Source organism: Denticeps clupeoides, chromosome 15, assembly GCF_900700375.1.
Source record: "Denticeps clupeoides chromosome 15, fDenClu1.1, whole genome shotgun sequence".
NCBI classification, from domain to species: Eukaryota; Metazoa; Chordata; class Actinopteri; order Clupeiformes; family Denticipitidae; genus Denticeps; species Denticeps clupeoides.
In genome coordinates, this window is record NC_041721.1 from 9,949,397 (window position 1) to 9,966,938 (window position 17,542).

At 41.2% G+C, this 17,542-nt stretch overlaps 1 protein-coding gene and 1 long non-coding RNA gene across 9 annotated transcripts in view; one reads left to right on the plus strand and one right to left on the minus strand.

Moving 5' to 3' along the window:
* osbpl8 (oxysterol binding protein-like 8) overlaps positions 1-17,542 on the minus strand; it is a 71,161-nt gene that overhangs the window by 35,833 nt on the left and 17,786 nt on the right. For 6 of the 8 annotated variants that reach the window (XM_028954273.1, XM_028954270.1, XM_028954267.1 and 3 more), the window contains one exon: positions 17,335-17,426. Coding sequence is in view for 4 of the 8 variants with exons in the window: in XM_028954270.1 (XP_028810103.1) it covers positions 17,335-17,379 (45 nt within the window). In the remaining 4 variants the exon portion in view is untranslated. Of the gene's footprint in view, positions 1-9,408; positions 9,488-17,334; positions 17,427-17,542 lie in introns of those variants that run through there. The other 2 variants (XM_028954276.1, XM_028954275.1) reach the window with 2 other exon arrangements.
* Positions 285-17,542, plus strand: part of LOC114764560 (uncharacterized) — a 23,036-nt gene continuing 5,778 nt past the window's right edge. Inside the window, exons 1-2 of the long non-coding RNA XR_003742524.1 lie at positions 285-430; positions 11,735-11,891. This is a non-coding gene — a long non-coding RNA (uncharacterized LOC114764560). The remainder of the gene's footprint in view (positions 431-11,734; positions 11,892-17,542) is intronic.

Below are 17,542 nucleotides of genomic sequence, written 5' to 3' on the forward strand. Positions count from 1 at the left end.
TGACACACATACAGGTTGGTTGGTGGTTGGTTGATGGGTTGTAGGTTGGTTGGTAGTGTCATTTGCAGCAGTGGCAGTGATGGCAGCAGACAAAGAAGGAGAAAAGGGGAAAAAAGAACAAAAGGGGAAGACAAAAGCATTAGTTCAACAAAAGAAAATAAAAATTGCAACACAGTTCAAGAAACGACAAGATAAATGGCAAAATAACACAAGCAGGGGGAGGGTCTTAAATGGCCACATGTAAACGGAGGAGGGACGAAACAAATAAATGAACAAAAGACACATACACAGAGTGCTAGATTTGGCACTATCTGGATTGGATGGATTAACAGAGATTATGCACATCGGACCCACCGCGGGATAAAACTGTGTGTATGTGGGCGTGCCATTTTGCCACAGATCTGCTATGTTATGGAAAAAGAAAACAAAGGTACGTCAGGGTTTTTTCTTTTCTGGTTTATTTGTACAAGACTTCCAATCTTATAATGGCGGTCTGATTTCATAAACAACATTCTGATAGATAGTTGCCTTAACCCAGCTACTGGTGATGCATGTAACTGTGGTCCAAAGCCTGGGTGAATGGGGAAGGTTACATCAAGAAGGGTATCCATGTAAACTTTTGCCAAATCACTTATGAGGACAACATGACTTGTGGCAACCTCTAACGTAAGCAGTCGAAGGGAGACAACGACATCACAAGGGTTGTCAATTACACCCTTACTTATTTTTTATTTTTTTTGTAAGTCAGTCTGTTAAAAAACACTTTACAGAGTTGCAAAAGTTTCCGATTCCAATTTCATGTGTGGGACATGAAATCAACAGCCAAAAAAAAAACAAAATTAGACACTTTCCACCAAAGTAAGCTTGCCAAGTATTGTCAAGATTGTCTAAAGATTCCATGATCCACAAATCAGTGGGTAGAGAAGCCAGGATAGTAGGCCTGCAAAACAGGTGAACATTCGAGCACACAATACGCTGCCCACAGGTGGGCTTAGTCGAGGCTAACTGCATGTCACAAACAACATCAAATAAGAAATAAACCTTTTATAATCAGACCTCTAAATGAATGTAAGCCTTGCAGAACACAGGGACAGATAAATCCTTAGACAGCACAAGCATAAAGGACAATACCTCACAATCCACTGAAATGAAATATGTCTCCAAACCAAAAAAATGCTTTAGCTAAGAATACAGACTGACATGAGGATGAATGAATTAGATGATTAGCTACATATTCCAGGAAATTTCTTATACAGTATACTGACAGGCACAAAAATGGGTCAGAAAAAAGCTCTGGGAGCTGTAATCTATGGCTAGAAGCTTCAATCTGTATCAGCATTTTTCAACTTCACTGTCATCTAAGGAAGTACTTGTTAGAGATGGTTGTGAATATGCAAACTGTCAGTACATGATCTGTGCTGGTTGCCCAATCAGTCTTGCATTGTACACATTGCAGTAGCATTCATCAATCAATCTTCTGAACATGTTTATCCAGTTCAAGAGTATGGGGAAGCTGATAACTATTCCAGTGATGCGTGTGCACAAAAATATACACTAATAATGCACTAGTAATAATACTGTATAATCATACTATATAATACTATAATAATACTACGTTCTTACAAACAAAATCCTGTATTCTGTTTATGTCAGAGGGTACAATGATCTTCACTTCCATGTCACTATCAACGTACACAACAGGATAAAGCATTTGAGGTAAAATGGTACAGCCTGTTACATAATCCTAAGTGACCTCTGACCCACAGTCTTTATACTTTCAGATGCCCATCTCCACATATGAACGTGTAAGATCAAAGCCCTAAATAACAATGACAACCCAAGACATTAATTTCACGCAAGTCCCTCTGATTGGTTTGGCCCTGTCTGATTAATTTGCAGAGTGGATTTAGAAAAGAGTTATGGGGGTGGCAGGTCATCGCTAAATCCCCCTTTCATAATCCCCTTACATATGGGGAAAAGCAGGAGCAGGGGAGATATGGAGGGGGACATTTACTTTAATCAGCCAAATTACCCAAACAATCGCTATCTTCACGCATATGCTTTTAAATGTTGCTCATGCAGACAAATATTTAGATCTTTGTGGGCACTAACTCCACTAAAACCACAGACCCACTAAAAAGTAATTAATTAATGAATTAATTGATTAATTGCTGACATTGTTTTCGAACTGGCGCTAGCGGTTCACTAGCTAACTAACTACTATAATTTCTGTCACATAGACCACAATGCATAACAATGTTTTCATAAACAAAGTTAAAAATGGGAGGAGCCAGCAGCTCTCACACTACTTCTTTGTTCTGGATGATGAAAACCCATGCCTCTCACAATCAACCACATCATTACAATGGAAGGAGGGGATAATAGCAAAGAAAAGGTCAACATCAAAAAGATGGCGACAGGGCGGAGCATGCACTCAGCGGCTGGTGTCAGGTTTATTAATATACTTATAATATGCAGCTGCTGCCACAGTCCACTTTTCCACAATAAGAACCAAGCAACAGGACAGAAACTTCAGGGCTGGACATTATCAGTGCCATGACAATCACTGTACAAAAGTCACAATGCATATCAGGATTATATATAAAAAGGCTCCAACTATCAAAAGTTTAACTATAATTTGGAAAACAGCAAGACAAAAAATTGTATTGTGCATTTAAAAAAAATGTTACAAGCTACAGTCAGATCTGACCTGGAATTCTGATTGACTAACCAGATTTGTGACTGCAAAGTTGCTGCTGCAAAGACCCAGGAAGCAGACTCCTGACATAAGGATTGAGGCTTTATATCCCAAACTGCCACGTTGTCACTAAGGTGCCCTTGAGAAAGGTACCGTCTCCTGACACTGCTCCCCAGATGCCTTTCGTGGAGATGGGTTAAATGCAGAAAAAAAGATTTCTCTGTGTGCACCGTGTGCTGTGCTTGATGTTTATCATAATGACAAAAACTTTCACTTTCACTAAAAGAGAGCAAATTTCCCTACAATTTAAAATTAATACAAACAAATCAACATATAGTTCATGGTAAAATAGGAATGCCTTTATTCATGAGCCATTACATGGCTGTGTTTGTGGCAGATTTGCATTCAACTGTCAAGGTCTACCATTTAAGTGCTAGAAAGGTGTATTGTTTGTCAGGCAGTAAAAGTATTTTAAAACGGAAAACCGTTTATAAAATGGAGAACCGTTTTCATTAGGGTACATGCAGTGGTCCGTGTCTTTATTTCACATGTCCATTCACTTCCTCATTTGAGTCTGTTATGCGTGACAGACTTCATAGCCTTTTTCTTCACAAGCTGCACTTAACCTCAAAGTTGAAGTGGAGCCAAGTGTGTTAGCTGGAAACAGTGTGTGTGTGTGTGTGTGTGTGTGTGTGTGTGTGTGTGTGTTTGTGTTTGTGATGGGCAACAAGGGAAAAAATGTCTCCTCTGTCATAAAATAAGATTTTTGGAAATCAGAAGAAAAGATCTTTGTTAACAGCAGAATTTTAAAAGCAACTTGCTCAATTCAAATGGCCAAGAACATTAGTTTGGGAAATGTTTCGAAAAATGTCTGCTCACTGGCTGCAATGGATCATATCTTCACAGGGCTTGTCGATTGCCGTGGGTTGACTGTCAGAGAGATTCATTTCACTGTTTTAATTATTTGCCCTGTCACGTCCTGATAAATAATTGCGTATATGACATTGCTCAAGTGTTGACACCCAATAACCTGGTGAAGCCATAAAGCAATCAACATTTTTCAGTTCTCTATTGATATTCTGAAACTCTTTTGAGCCATAAAACCTTTTGGTCTTGAGTCTTCAGAACCTGTGACTTGAAAACCTGGTTCTATATAACACCAAAAGCAAGTGACAGAAATTATCTAGTTTACAAGCAAGCATTTTAATTGAACTGGTATCAGACATTAAAACAGCATGTGGCAAAACTCCTGCACCCTGTTTGGCAGCAGGAACTTAACCATCTATACGTTTTGGTGAGTGGCTAAAAATAGGGCGAAAATAACACCCTGGCCTTCTGGGATAAGAAAGTACGATCCGTGGACAAGCTGTCCACCCTTCCGGTCCACATCTAACATCTCAAGGACATCAAGGCTTCCCTGTGCAGCTCGGCATCATGAAACACTGCTCCACATCGTTTTCCTCACCTTCCTGTGGGGGTCAGTATGCCCACTGAACATAATTAATCAAATAGCTGAGGATGAGTCTAGCAATATAGACAATGTGAACCTGGATAGGCCCTTCTACTGCTTTCCATATCATCAGCAATTGTGCCGTCAAAGAGACACTGACGTTAGGGGAAAAACCTCCCTCAGATGTTCAGGGGGTTTCTAGAGTGGCCATGCTCCTATGAGCTCATCCACAGGAAACAACATCAAATATGAAAAAATGGAGGACAGCAGTCAGAAAAAAACAATGGCTTACATTGGCTTAGTCACATTCAGACTAGAGCTGAAATGATTCACAAACCCGAGACCAAAACCGAAAAGTCACAGGCTCCAGAGGACCATAATACTATAACTCATGCAAATCACAAAATGAATATTCTGTTTAGTTTGAAGGTTAAGGCAAATTCAGGGATATTTTCCCAGCCAAAACCTATGGTATAAACCATCCCTTGGTACACCCAATAGTTACACCTCTGAACCAGAATACAGCCTGATGGGTCAGAGAGATCAGCCGCATACCTCATCCTGGGGGGGTAATGAATATTGGGGTCACTACTCACAGTGAGGAGAGATTTACAGGCAGGTAAGAGACCCACATCGACCCCTCAAACGTCCTCGGCCGAGGACAGAGGGGCGCTGAGCAGAATATCACCAACACACTCACAACTATACGTCCATGCACACGCTTTTACTGATCCTGTTAAACTTAATGTGCAACTAAAATTGTGGTGTGCTAGCACATGTAGGCCAGAAATCCTGTAAGGCATTTATTTCATAAACGTGGCACCTAAGATGGTGCTGTAGAGGAAAAATGAGGGAAATCTATTCTTTCACCCTGACACAGCATGAGATTTAAAAAAAAAGAAGAAGCTATAATTCAGTTCTGAGGCCAGTTTTGACTGTGGCTGAGCTGGTGCTGTAAAACAAGGTTATTTAAACAAGGGTTGTCTTCTACTTTATGGCAGAAGGCATTAAAGTCATTTTCCTATGCCCCATCTTGCTCTCCTCCATTAACCTGGCTTATTTTCAACCATAAATCTTGAGCTTCACAGACAGAATGTCAGATGATGCACTAAAGAAGCTAGGCCATCATAAGTTCAACCAAAAGAAAAAAATGTATACATACACACACACACACACACACATACTTACTTTTTTCTATGTTGGTCACATTTAAATGTTTCAGAAAATCAAATAATATTCAAAATTAGTCAAAGACAACACAAGTAAACACAACATGCAGTTAAGTAAAGGATTTCAGCATTAAGGGAGAATAAAAATTCCAAACCTACATAGCCCAAGTAATTGTCCCCTAAACGCAATAACTGGTTGGGCCACCCTTAGCAGCAACAACTGCATCAAGCGTTTTACGAGGTTTTACATGTGTCCGTAGTTCAGCCACATTGGAGGGTTTTTAAGGTCATGCTACAGCATCTCAATAGGATTCGGGACTTTTCACTAGGCCACTCCAAAGTCTTCATCCTGTTTTTCTGCAGCAAACCAGAGGTGGACTTGCTGGTGTGTTTTGGATCATTGTCCTACTGAAGAACAAAAGTTCATTTCAGCTTGAGGTCATGAACTGATGGCCAGACATTCTCCTTCAGGACTTTTCGGTAGACAGCAGAATTCATGTTTCCATTTATCACAGCAAGTCTTCCAGGTGCTGAAGCAGCAAAACAGCCCCAAACCATCACACTTCCACGACCATATTTTACTGTTGGTGTGATGTTCTTTTTCTGAAATGCGGCGTTACTTTTAAGCCAGATGTAATGGGATACACACCTTCCAAAAAGTTCAACTTTTATCTCGTCAGTTCACAGAGTACTTTCCCAAAAGTCTTGGGGATTGTTTCCTTTGTTTCCTTTTTTGTAATAAATCCCCCTTTATGTACATAAGTCAAGCGACTGCATCCTCTATTTCCACGCCAGCACCTGCAACTGTGACATTTTTATTTCAAAAATGAATAATAATGCACAGTGGTTATAAAATTATGAGAAAAAAACAACACATCATTCAGACATGGTTGGAACAATTAGCAAAATATTTAATATTATAATGTCATTTCATCAAAAAGTAAATAAAACCAATTAATTAAACTGGACAATAATATTAGCAATAGTATTCCTGCGCTGGATGTAATGGTATGAATTTAAACAATAAATTAATATAAATGACAATAACATTTTGCCCACATGAGTTTGCAAGGTTTCAGAATGCAAGGAGTGAACTGGACAGGTTCTTCCATTAACAACTGCAGAGTGCAGAGAGAAGTAACAGAGTGCAGAGCTGTGTGTGCATGTGTGTGTGTGTGTGTGTGTGTGTGTGTGTTAGCATCACTATTCACACTTGTAATAACTGCTGGTGAAGATAGTCCAGCAGAGAGTAGAGGGATAGGCTGTACTTCAGTAGACCAGCAACCTGAGGGAACATCAGGTGATGAAAGGTCTGACTGCACTGAGCTGAAGTTATTAACCCTTCCAGATCAGACAGGCCTGCCATTCAGGACCTTCCTCAACAGCCATCTGTGGGTGAGAGCGCCACACCAGGCATGTTCTCATATTATGGGGTCTCACAAGAGAAAGTAAGCAGGAAGCTGATTCAATGAGGAACGTGGCTTCATGAATGAACTTGAGTCTGCCGCCTACCTATGAAAAATATATATGCAGCTGTCCACAGCCTGACCCAGGGGTAGTTTCAGGTGGCCCTTGACCCCTGCGTCCAGCCTCTCAGAGGGAGCCCAGTTTCTCAGTCATAGTGGAGAACCAGCCCTCTGAGGAGGTCCGAAGCTATAGAGTGTCCACCCTCTCAGGAAGGGCTAACGTTTCAGCTCTGAGTAGCAGTTTGAGGAGGTATCACATGTAAAGAAGGTGCCATTAAGGCTTAATTAAGGCTTCAGCTTCATTAAGGCCCAACTTGTGTGCGTTTCTGTTTTCTCATGTTGGGTGTAATGATGGCATCATGGCAATGAGTACTACTGATATGAATCAAAATGTTGTGTGTGAAATTCTCACCATCAGCTGTCATTTTTTTTTTGCTAAGTAGATGGGCCACTAAAAAAACATTCAGTTTTGCATGTTATCTGATACTGACACTGAAGTAACTGCCCAATCACATAAGACACTTAAAATAAAAAGAGCAAAATGGTTGACAGTTTGGCACACAGCCACACTTTCACCAACATGACTATAAACACTGCTCGGTTAGCATGACTTAAATGAAAACTGCAAATAAGTTGGGTTCCATCAAAGGGTCTAGGAGCCAAGCTCCAGATGTCTATATAAAGTGGCCACAGCAGAATCAGTTAACACTCAACATAAAGAGGAATTGCAGAGCATGAGAGATGTGAAACCAGGGTATCGGCTCAGGGAGCAGACCTATTTAAGAGTGACTAGTGAAAACCAGCAATCTGAAACCTGACACCAGAGCTACACACACACACAAAAAAACTGGCACGAGCACCTGCTAGTACATCCCAATAAACACCACGCCCTGTTGATATCCCCGATGGCCAATCCAGCATAACATATCATTTACAGGGCTTAGACATTCTGATTCAATAGACCATGCAGAGAACATGTAGGTTAAGAGGATGTGGGTTTGTATTATGGTGAGCGATTTTCAGAATCATGACATCACAGAACTAATTCAATAAGTCCTGTGAATAACTGTAGTGCTGGACACTTGGAGGAACTTCACAGCATGATATGAATGTTCATGTAAAGGACACGTGTGCGTCTCTGTTTGTGACAAGGGTGCAGGACATCAGATCTGGCAACACAGTTGTTTTAAAGAGTTGTCAAGTCCCACTTTCACACCCCTGTCATGGGTGAGGAGCACCTGTGGGTCTGATTAACCTCTAATGACGGGGCATGACAGGGCTCTCTCTCACACTCCCTCTCGACCACATCCATAATGTCATAATGGAGCACATGGAAATCTAATTACAATATATTCGCACAAAATGGCATTACTGGTCTCTCTGATGACATGCATTTCCTGAAGTGTGAGATCTTCTACAATTTAAACGTCTAATGCTGTGTTGCTCTGAAAAGTGGAAGTCGGACGCACACATACACACAAAAGAGAAATTCAATATAGACTTGATATCACTGGACAAAATTTGCTTCATCCACTGAGTGCGACCAAATGGCAACAATCTGATTATCCAGAAATACAGACTCGAGAGCAGCTGTTAGTGTCTCAGCAGCCAGAAACCTTATTTTCCTCCCTCATTCTTACACACAAACAGTAAATGAGATACGAGAAGCACTGAGGCATGAAGATATACACAAAAAATGGACCCGTGCACCGTAAGCCAGTTATTTTCTCTCATCGGTCCGTGGAGGCTGTCCACAGGCACGCCTGATCTGACACCCCTCACTTCCTCTGAGACCTTTCTAGAACTCTGTGTCTGATGCTCTGGACAGGGGAGGTGACAGCTAGGACTAGACTGCCAGACTCCAACTAGAATGACTGATGAAACATTCCTCTCACCTCCCCTCCCCTCATTTGTATATTTTGAATATATTTTTCTCTTTAAGAAAGTGATTAGAGAGAGAGAGATATATAAAAAAAAAAAAATTAAATGTACACACACACACACAAACACACCGACACCAGCTATTCCGGCCGGTTACTGTAATCCATGGGAAGGGGTCGGTGCTCAGCCTGAGCTGGGATGGGAGGACCACTGTGTCCCTCTTCTCTCCTCCACCAATGGCAGTAACAGATTAGCCCCTAGCTGCCCCAGTCTATTCTACTAGAGTATTGCACCAAACACACACAGACCTTGAAGTTTATCTGGAAGAAAAATAAATCTGGTGTCCAAAGAAACACAATGATGCAGGCAGCACACGTCATCTCCAACAATACATTACTTGGAAATAGTGCTTTATAATATTGCACAATGCATGTGACATAATATGAACTGTATGTTTATATTCAAGTAATGACTATTAATGACATTCGTATCAATGTTTCATAACGACTCTTATTAATGGATCACAGATGGTTACATCAGAGTATGTTTACACTACAGTCCTGGAGCCCTGCTCTATAGGACACTCCAGTAGCCCATGTCAGCATCCACTCCATCCAGCGGCACCACCGGCACACCAGCCAAATTCTGACCCTGGGCTCCCCACAAGCAAACCTCCACAAGCAGAACCTGGGCGGGGCAGGGGCGCGGAGACGAGAGGAGATGAAAGGAGAAGGGGAGGCGTACCGTCTTTCTGCCGCCCGCGTCGTCTGCCTCCGTCGCTGCTGTTGCTGTGTGGCTGCACCGAGCCTGGCACGCTGAGCCACTGAGCTCACAAACACACACACCGTGCAAGGAGGAGGGAGGGAGGATGGGTTAAAGAGTCCCTCCCTTTTTTATGTTGACTCTCTCTCTCTCTCTCTCTCTCTTCCTGGCATTCTCTTTCAGTCACGGCCCCTCCCCTTTTCACTCCTTCCCTCTAGACGTCCCTTGTCTCCTCTATTCTGTTCTCTCTCTCTCTCACTCTCCACTTGTATTTGTGAGTCTTGTACATTTTGAACAACGGGACATGCGTGGCAGTCACCAACCCTCAAGCGTCATGGAAAAACAAACAGTGAAGACTGACCAACTCATGTGTCTCCACATCATCAGCCTGACTGCGTACACCGGCCCTCCTCCTCCCTCCATTAACCTACATTATCCGACGGACGTAAAAAAAAAAAAGCCATAAGCTCGACGCGTAAGTACATAATAAAGCTCCGGTGGCGCTGCTGATATTCTATTTTCATCACAGGAATTATGTGCTTTTCATTGGTCAATGGGGGTTAATGCACGAGCGCTTTTTCTCCCGTTCGTGTGTATTTCAGGGCCCAAGTGGGCCACTGGTTCGTGCGATTCCTCAAGCTACACCAATATCAGAGAGGCTGCAGTTTTTAATTGGTTGACATATTTTGATATCACCATTCCCAAACACAAGTCAAAGTACAATCATAATTTAATCCCAACTAAATCTTGCTATAATGTCTGAGACAAGTGCTGGAGAGACTCAGACGTGCTAATTCTGACAATCCCAATACATATACCTGTGTGTGTGTGTAACACATTTTCTGTACATTTCAGCGAGGTCGCTCTAATTTATTATTCTAATTTATCCAATTATAATATGCTTTCATTGCCATTAAAATAGTGTTTGTAAAATTGTTATGTAATGCAAAAGAAAAGTTGTTGCCAATCCAGTCAGTTTGTTAATAGAAATGCAGCGGACTTGGCACAAGGTGTGTCTCATATGGGCCTATGAATTTCTCCTTTAGAATATTATCTATCTCCTTCTGGCATAAACTTGAGGAAGTTGAGGACAACCATCAAAACCACTGAAGAGATGTAATACAACTGATTAAAAACATTTAATTAGACCATGGAAGGAAGATAAATGACAAATGCCAGAAGAATGTCAGCAGAGAGCAACTTCCCAAGTGCTAACAAAAATGCAGAAGCATACAAGCAACCATTACCGACAATGGTGCACTGAACTCCTACGCTTCTCCAATAACAAAGCCGTGTGACTGGGGCTATACAATTAATCAAGTTTTAATCACGATCATGACACAATTGAATTAAGATGATCGTCTGCTACATTTACATTTGAATAGTGGGCTCTGCTGCATGTCAAAAACAGCACTTTCTAAACCAATAGTCAGCCCCAGGGGGCAAAAAACTGTCTGAGCGGTGACAGAGTGAGACGTAATGTCGGGATCAGTAGGTGACAACATAAAAAGAATGTCGCATTCAGCCTCTCAGCATGCGCCAATACTGCAGTCATATTTGGATGTTCCAAACTCTTGGAACCATGTCAACCATGTTCGTTACAAACAAAAGTCATTTTGAAACCGCATACGGCTGTAATAACGAGTGAAGAATCAATGCATAACATTTCCTAAGTAAGATTTTATTTTATCACCTTGTACGTTACGACATTTCGTGTTCGACAAATGCCATTATTCATGTTACAGACCACAGCATCTGTCTTCCCACCCCCACCCCTTAGAAAAGGCACAGCTTCTGTACTGACACCTCTATATAGTGTATTGTCTATAGTTCCTGACAAATCTATACAAAATGCCTCTGTGTAAGGACCTACCCTGTCTATAGTTTTCCCAAATAAGTACACGGCTGTTCGTCTTTCATAATAAATATTTAAAAAATTAAGTATTTTTCATAATGTCTAGGCTTCAGTCATAGGCTTTTTTCCCCTTAATTTGTTTGCACTTTATCATTGTCCTCTGCAATTGCTATTTATTTTCTGATTGTGTAAAATGTATTTAATGTATTTATTCATTTTGAACTGAAAGACTTACTGCTTGTTTAAAATAGAAAGTGCAATAAAAATGTGTTTTACCTAAAATAATAACCGTGATTACAATACTGATAAAAATAATAGTAAATAATAATTATAATTTTGGCCATAATCGTGCAGCCCTACATGCGGCCCTAAGGAGCACATGCAATTCTGAGTTGATTCTTATTCTTACTGAGGTCCAAAACATCTAATTGTACGAAAGTGTCTCTTAAACAGGTCAACAAAAAAAAAGAAGAGACAGACCCAGTCGCATTCTATCCTCATGGACAAACATCCCTGGAATCTGCTTTCACAGAGATGCCATTGAGAGGCAGTATAAATCTGTTTAGCCAGACGGGGCTTCACTTGACCACCGAACTCATCACTCCTGGAGGTGGGCGCTCACACATCCGGCATTTGCATGAGCACAAAACCACAGTGTTTCACAAACTCCAATCCTCTAAACTTGCATTCATCATCCAGACCAGCAAAACTGATGTCGACTCATTTGCACAACAACGGCGTCCGTTCATTATAAGGCGGTGGCAGTGGGAATGGCCCACGACTCTAAAGGGTAAGAAGGCAAAAAAAAACTCCCCAGTCCCTTTTAGCGCAGACAAAGTCCTGGAAGTTATGCTAAACCTGCCCTCCCCAGGGAAATAACGCTTTATGAATCACAGCACTCTAAATTGAGAGCACATAGCATGACTTCTACTGTGCCATGTTTAATAATTTGCACGGCCCTACTAGCCACCCTTTCATGCGCTGCAGTTATTAGTGCTGGAAGCGCTGACATAATGCTCTCTGGAGGACATTTCTTTAAAGGAACGGACAAGTCAGATTAGTACCCTTCAATTTTACTGGTTCTCTCTCTGATACCCCGCAGATACTGAATTATGCCAATGTATTATGGTGCATATCAATGTGCTAAATTTTCCCCTAAATGGCCCTTTAGCAACTATTTCAAAATGCAGAGTTGACATGTGCATTGTATTCTGGACTTTTTTAAGCATTTAAGTGTTAATTGTGGATAATTATTCAAAAACACGTAATGCATTAAAACACCCATTTTGTTTAATTCCTCTATGAGTTTGACCTATGACACAGATGCAAAAGTCACCCTATCCAGTATTGAAATAGTTTCAAAATTCGATGTAACACAGTGAAGTAGTTTAAGTGGCAATTCAGTGCCAAATGTGACCAGATAAGAATATTTAAAGGCAAACAGTATCACTTGACAGTCATAGCATTTTAGAATCAGACATTACACATTCTGAAAGCAAAAAATACACAGAACTATTGAAGACGCCAAAGTAATTAGAATTTATTCCCATTTTATTTATTGTTCGCAGTGTGTTTTTTAATTTTTCATCTCCTCATCCCTTCCCCATCTGAGATTCTTTCCAAAACTTATTGCTGTTTTAAGTATGCATTATTAGGGGTTTGTATTGGCAAGGATCTCATGATATGATACGTATCACGATACATGGGCCATGATACGATAATATATTGATATATTGTGATACTGAACATATTGCAATATTCTACAGTTCAATGAAAATGTAAAAGAAGATGCTGTGTAAGATATGTGTGGATCACATTAACCTAATAATTTGGCCAAAACAACATAACTCAGAAGTGAATTTTGGAAAACATTTGTATACAAAAATATTGAAATTTGATGTCCCTGTATCAATGCAATATCACCACTTAAAATATCACAATATATTGCTGTATCAATATTTTCTAACACCCTTATGCATTATATAGCACCACGTGCATAAATATGGATGGTAGTATGCATAAATATGGGTGGTAGTGGTAGTAGCCTAGTGGGTAACACACTTGCCTATGAACCAGAAGACCCAGGTTCAAATCCCACTTACTACCATTGTGTCCCTGAGCAAGACACTTAACCCTAAGTTGCTCCAGGGGGGACTGTCCCTGTAAATACTGATTGTAAGTCACTCTGGATAAGGGCGTCTGATAAATGCTGTAAATGTTTATGCACATAATGTTTATACACATGCATTAGGCCTGCAACAGAGTATTATAAATGTGACTTAGCTTCCATTCATTTGTGATGAATAGTTGTCTACTCTGGAGCACACCTTATGTTTTCCTTTGAATGTACTACTTAAATAACACTAAATTAAATTTAGTGTTAAATTAACTGGCAACTTTGCCCACTTCTGGCAGAGCGTTAAATAATGTGCATGGGTGTCAAAACCTTGACCTAAAGTGTAGATGCACCAATCCGAGCAGGTCGGCACAATGCCGCATCCCATCCATCTTGCATGTCAAGAGGGTCGCAGGGAGGATGAATGATATTGACCACCTTGCTATTCCACTACTCCAACAGGGAACCTCTTGAGGAACCAGCAAGGCCTCATGAATAATGAGGATGACACCAGGGGCATGCTGAATGGGCAATAATTCAAGAGCAAAAAAAAAAAAAACACTGCCAAACACATCGGCTTCATGACACAGCAAATTTAACGAAAGAGGGCTCTTTTTTTCCATACTTGATGTGGCAGTACATCTGACCTCTGTCTGACACTGTCACCGGCTATGCTAAAGACCATGAATTCCCAACTTCCTGTTTATAGCGCATGGCAACAGTTCCTGCGATTGCCGTGGTTGGAGCCATTTATAGGCGGCCTGCTGTAAATGTAAATTCTTGCACACGATGCCTGAAAGCTCATCAACAGGAGGGGCAGGAGTACATCAGGTTCCTGCTACATCACTCACATTGATGCTTGGCCAATGCTGACCACAAACATCAATTTCCTCTTTTACAGTGCAGCAGCAGTGTGTGTATATAGCTAAAAAAAAAATTCTAAAACCAGATTGGAAAGGTTTCTCTCAGATCATTGGTTCAAAAAAAAAGGGAACAAAATGAAAGAGTACTTCAGCTACGAATGGGAAAATTAGCCTTCACTTCCAGTGCTACCAGCTAGAAATGTGAACAACCACTGCTTCCAGTATCCAAATGACCTACGGGTTTTCATTTCTTGACTTGAAAGGTTATAGCTTTTTCTTTCTTTTGCTCTTATTTCCAAATGATTTATTCCTATGATTATTTAACACACCATCTCCATAAACTGCCAACCAAGTGCTTTTTATTATATATACACATGATTATATATATTAATTTCTGATTTTAAGATTACACTAAAGGGCTCTTAATATTTATATTCTTATTAAATATGTTTAGTTCCACTTCTTTCCTCAATAGTTGGTCACTATGTATAACAGAAACAAGAGGAAGAGGAGTTAGTACAGAATCAGTCAGGGTTAATCACTTCCACACTTTCTCTACAGTGGTGTTCGTATTTTATTGGTGTTGCACATGCACCTTTTGATAACTTGAGCGGTCACCGTAGGACACGTTCGGTGTCTGCCTCACTCACTGCTCCTCTATTGTTACTGTAGTAAAACGTTGGAGCAGAATCCACATGCTCAGTAATAAAGTCCCTAATGCCATTTACAGTTTGCAAAAACAAACAACTCTCCCATTTGGATTGCCATGCAGGGAGACTGAGAACACATCTAATCATTAACCGGTAGATGTTCAGAACACACCGTAAACAAGTGAGCAGAACGCCATTAGCTAATCCAAAATCCCAGCACCTGGGAATTTGGGGACAAAATTGTACACTACTGCCTCAAAGCCTTTCTCGGGGACGTTCTGAGAAAAGAAGAATGAGGGAGGAGAACCAGAACATGCCGCTATCGCTATGGCGATCAGGAGTTATAATTGGTTGCATACCCTATGACCACACAGTCAGCCAGGATTATGCTGGAGACAGGGAGAGAACGTTGACTGCTGCAGTACGGGGACAGCATCACTGTCGCAGTGGCTAATGTAAAAACGCCGTGTCAAGCAGAGCACATATGCATTATGAAAAATTTTTGTTATGCTGTAAACTTTAAGTTTGGAAATGACCAAAATGCTACAGTAAAATTATAACACTTTATAATAACACATTTCCATTTGAAAATAATGCAACCGCTCACGCAAAAGATGCGCCATCTGAAATGGTCCTAAAACCCCTTCACTGTCACTCTCCATTAGTATGTAGGGATTAGGTCTGGCTATAATCAATTTCGCATCCGTGACATAGGTCAGAACCATGCAGCTGCGTTCATTGCTGTAATTTATTTTAATAGATTAAATATTTATAGAGAATCATTTGGCCATTTTTATTTTTTTATATCACATTTTAAAGTGTAAAAGCCATCATCTGTGATGGTGGTGACTCTAAAGAAAAACTATTAGCTGTGAATCACATGATCAGTTAACCTGATTTCTCTGAACCTATGTTGATCTCACTATATTGATATTTTAGTTGTATGTAGGGCTGGCCAACACAGTGAGAAAAGTCAGCATTATGTCAAATTACATAATTATTAAATCATAATGGGCTGGCTAAATTAACTTACTCTGGTAATACAGTACAGTCTGGTAAAATAGTCTGACCACAGAGGGACCACAGAGGACAAACAGAGCAAATTCTCGCAGGCCTTAGCTTTCTTATTGTGAACTCTAGTTCCTTCAGGGAACAGGGCGTCACCAAGCTTTGTTTGTGGTGATAATAAGTGCAAACTCTGGGTGACGAATGCAGAGGGACACTTGCAATGATGCAATCTGAGCAACACCTGAGACCCCTGCCCGGGATGTCTGTGTCACTTAACCAAGGCTCCAGAGTGTCACTGAAGGATCTGGAAAGAGCAGTTTTGCTTTGCTCTGAGTGTTTAAAAAAGGGACACTTTTCACAGGCCAGAACCCGAACTGACACAATAATAGGCGAGTTGACCTCATGACAATAACACAAGAACCTTACCTCTGATCAGATTCCTGCCTCAAGCCTTTCCCTTTCTCTCACTAATAGACCATAAAGAGAACATGACTCTGTGAAAGGTTGCTGTCGCTCAGTGAGTGTGAAGGTAACTCTGGTGACAAGGGTATTAGCAGGACCACTGCTTATTAGGAAACGAAAAGGCATGTTAGCGCAGCTCTGCTAATGGCTTGACATTTCTCTCCACATAATATGCAGTCTTAAGGAGGACTTGAAGAACAGGGCTGACAAGAGAGAAGCAGCCAACAAGCTACGGTGGCAGGATGAGTCAAGGCAGTGTAGCGATCATCCACCCAAATTGTAAAAAGTGCCGGTCGGTGGCTACCAGGAAGAGAATTCCTGGACCTGAAACCTTATGTGCAGACCAGGACTTTGGGTCAAGCAACCTGGTGAGTGACAAATGCCCAATTGGCTGGTTGAATCAACACTCTGGACGTGTATTCAGTTTGTTTGTTACATTTACAGCATTTATCAGACGCCCTTATCCAGAGGGACTTACAATCAGTAGTTACAAGGACAGAAAGGACAGTCCCCCCCTGGGCACACTCAGGGTTAAGTGTCTTGCTCCGGGACACAGTGGTAGTAAGTGTGGATTTGAACCAGGGTCTTCTGGTTCATAGGCAAGTGTGTTACCCACTAGGCCACTACCACCCAGGGACAGTCCCCCCTGGAGCAATTTAGGGTTAAGTGTCTTGCTCAGGGACACAATGCTAGTAAGTGGGGTTTGAACCTGGGTCTTTTGGTTCATAGGCGAGTGTGTTACCAACTAGGCTTTGTTGTTACTTTTAGACGCCCTTATTCAGAGAAACAGTAGTTACAGGGACAGTCCCCCCCGGAGACACTCGGTAGTTAAGTGACTTCTTCTTCTAGGACACAATGGTAGTAAGTGGGGTTTGAACCTGTGATTTTGTTGTCTTCTGGTTCATAGGCCAGTTACACACTAGGCTACTACCATCCTTTGTCAGATCTACTCACCAGAACTTTGTCAGGCTCTCCCTGCGAATCAGTAGAAGACTCCATGTTTCCAACACAGGCGATCCCTCAAAGCTGCTCAGAAACCTTCATGTCTGGAGAAACACAGAGAGCATATTACAAACACAATATTACTCCCATTCTCGGAAACACACACACCCCTGTCATGCCAGTAACACTCATCTGACGGACATATTGCGTCAGGCATATC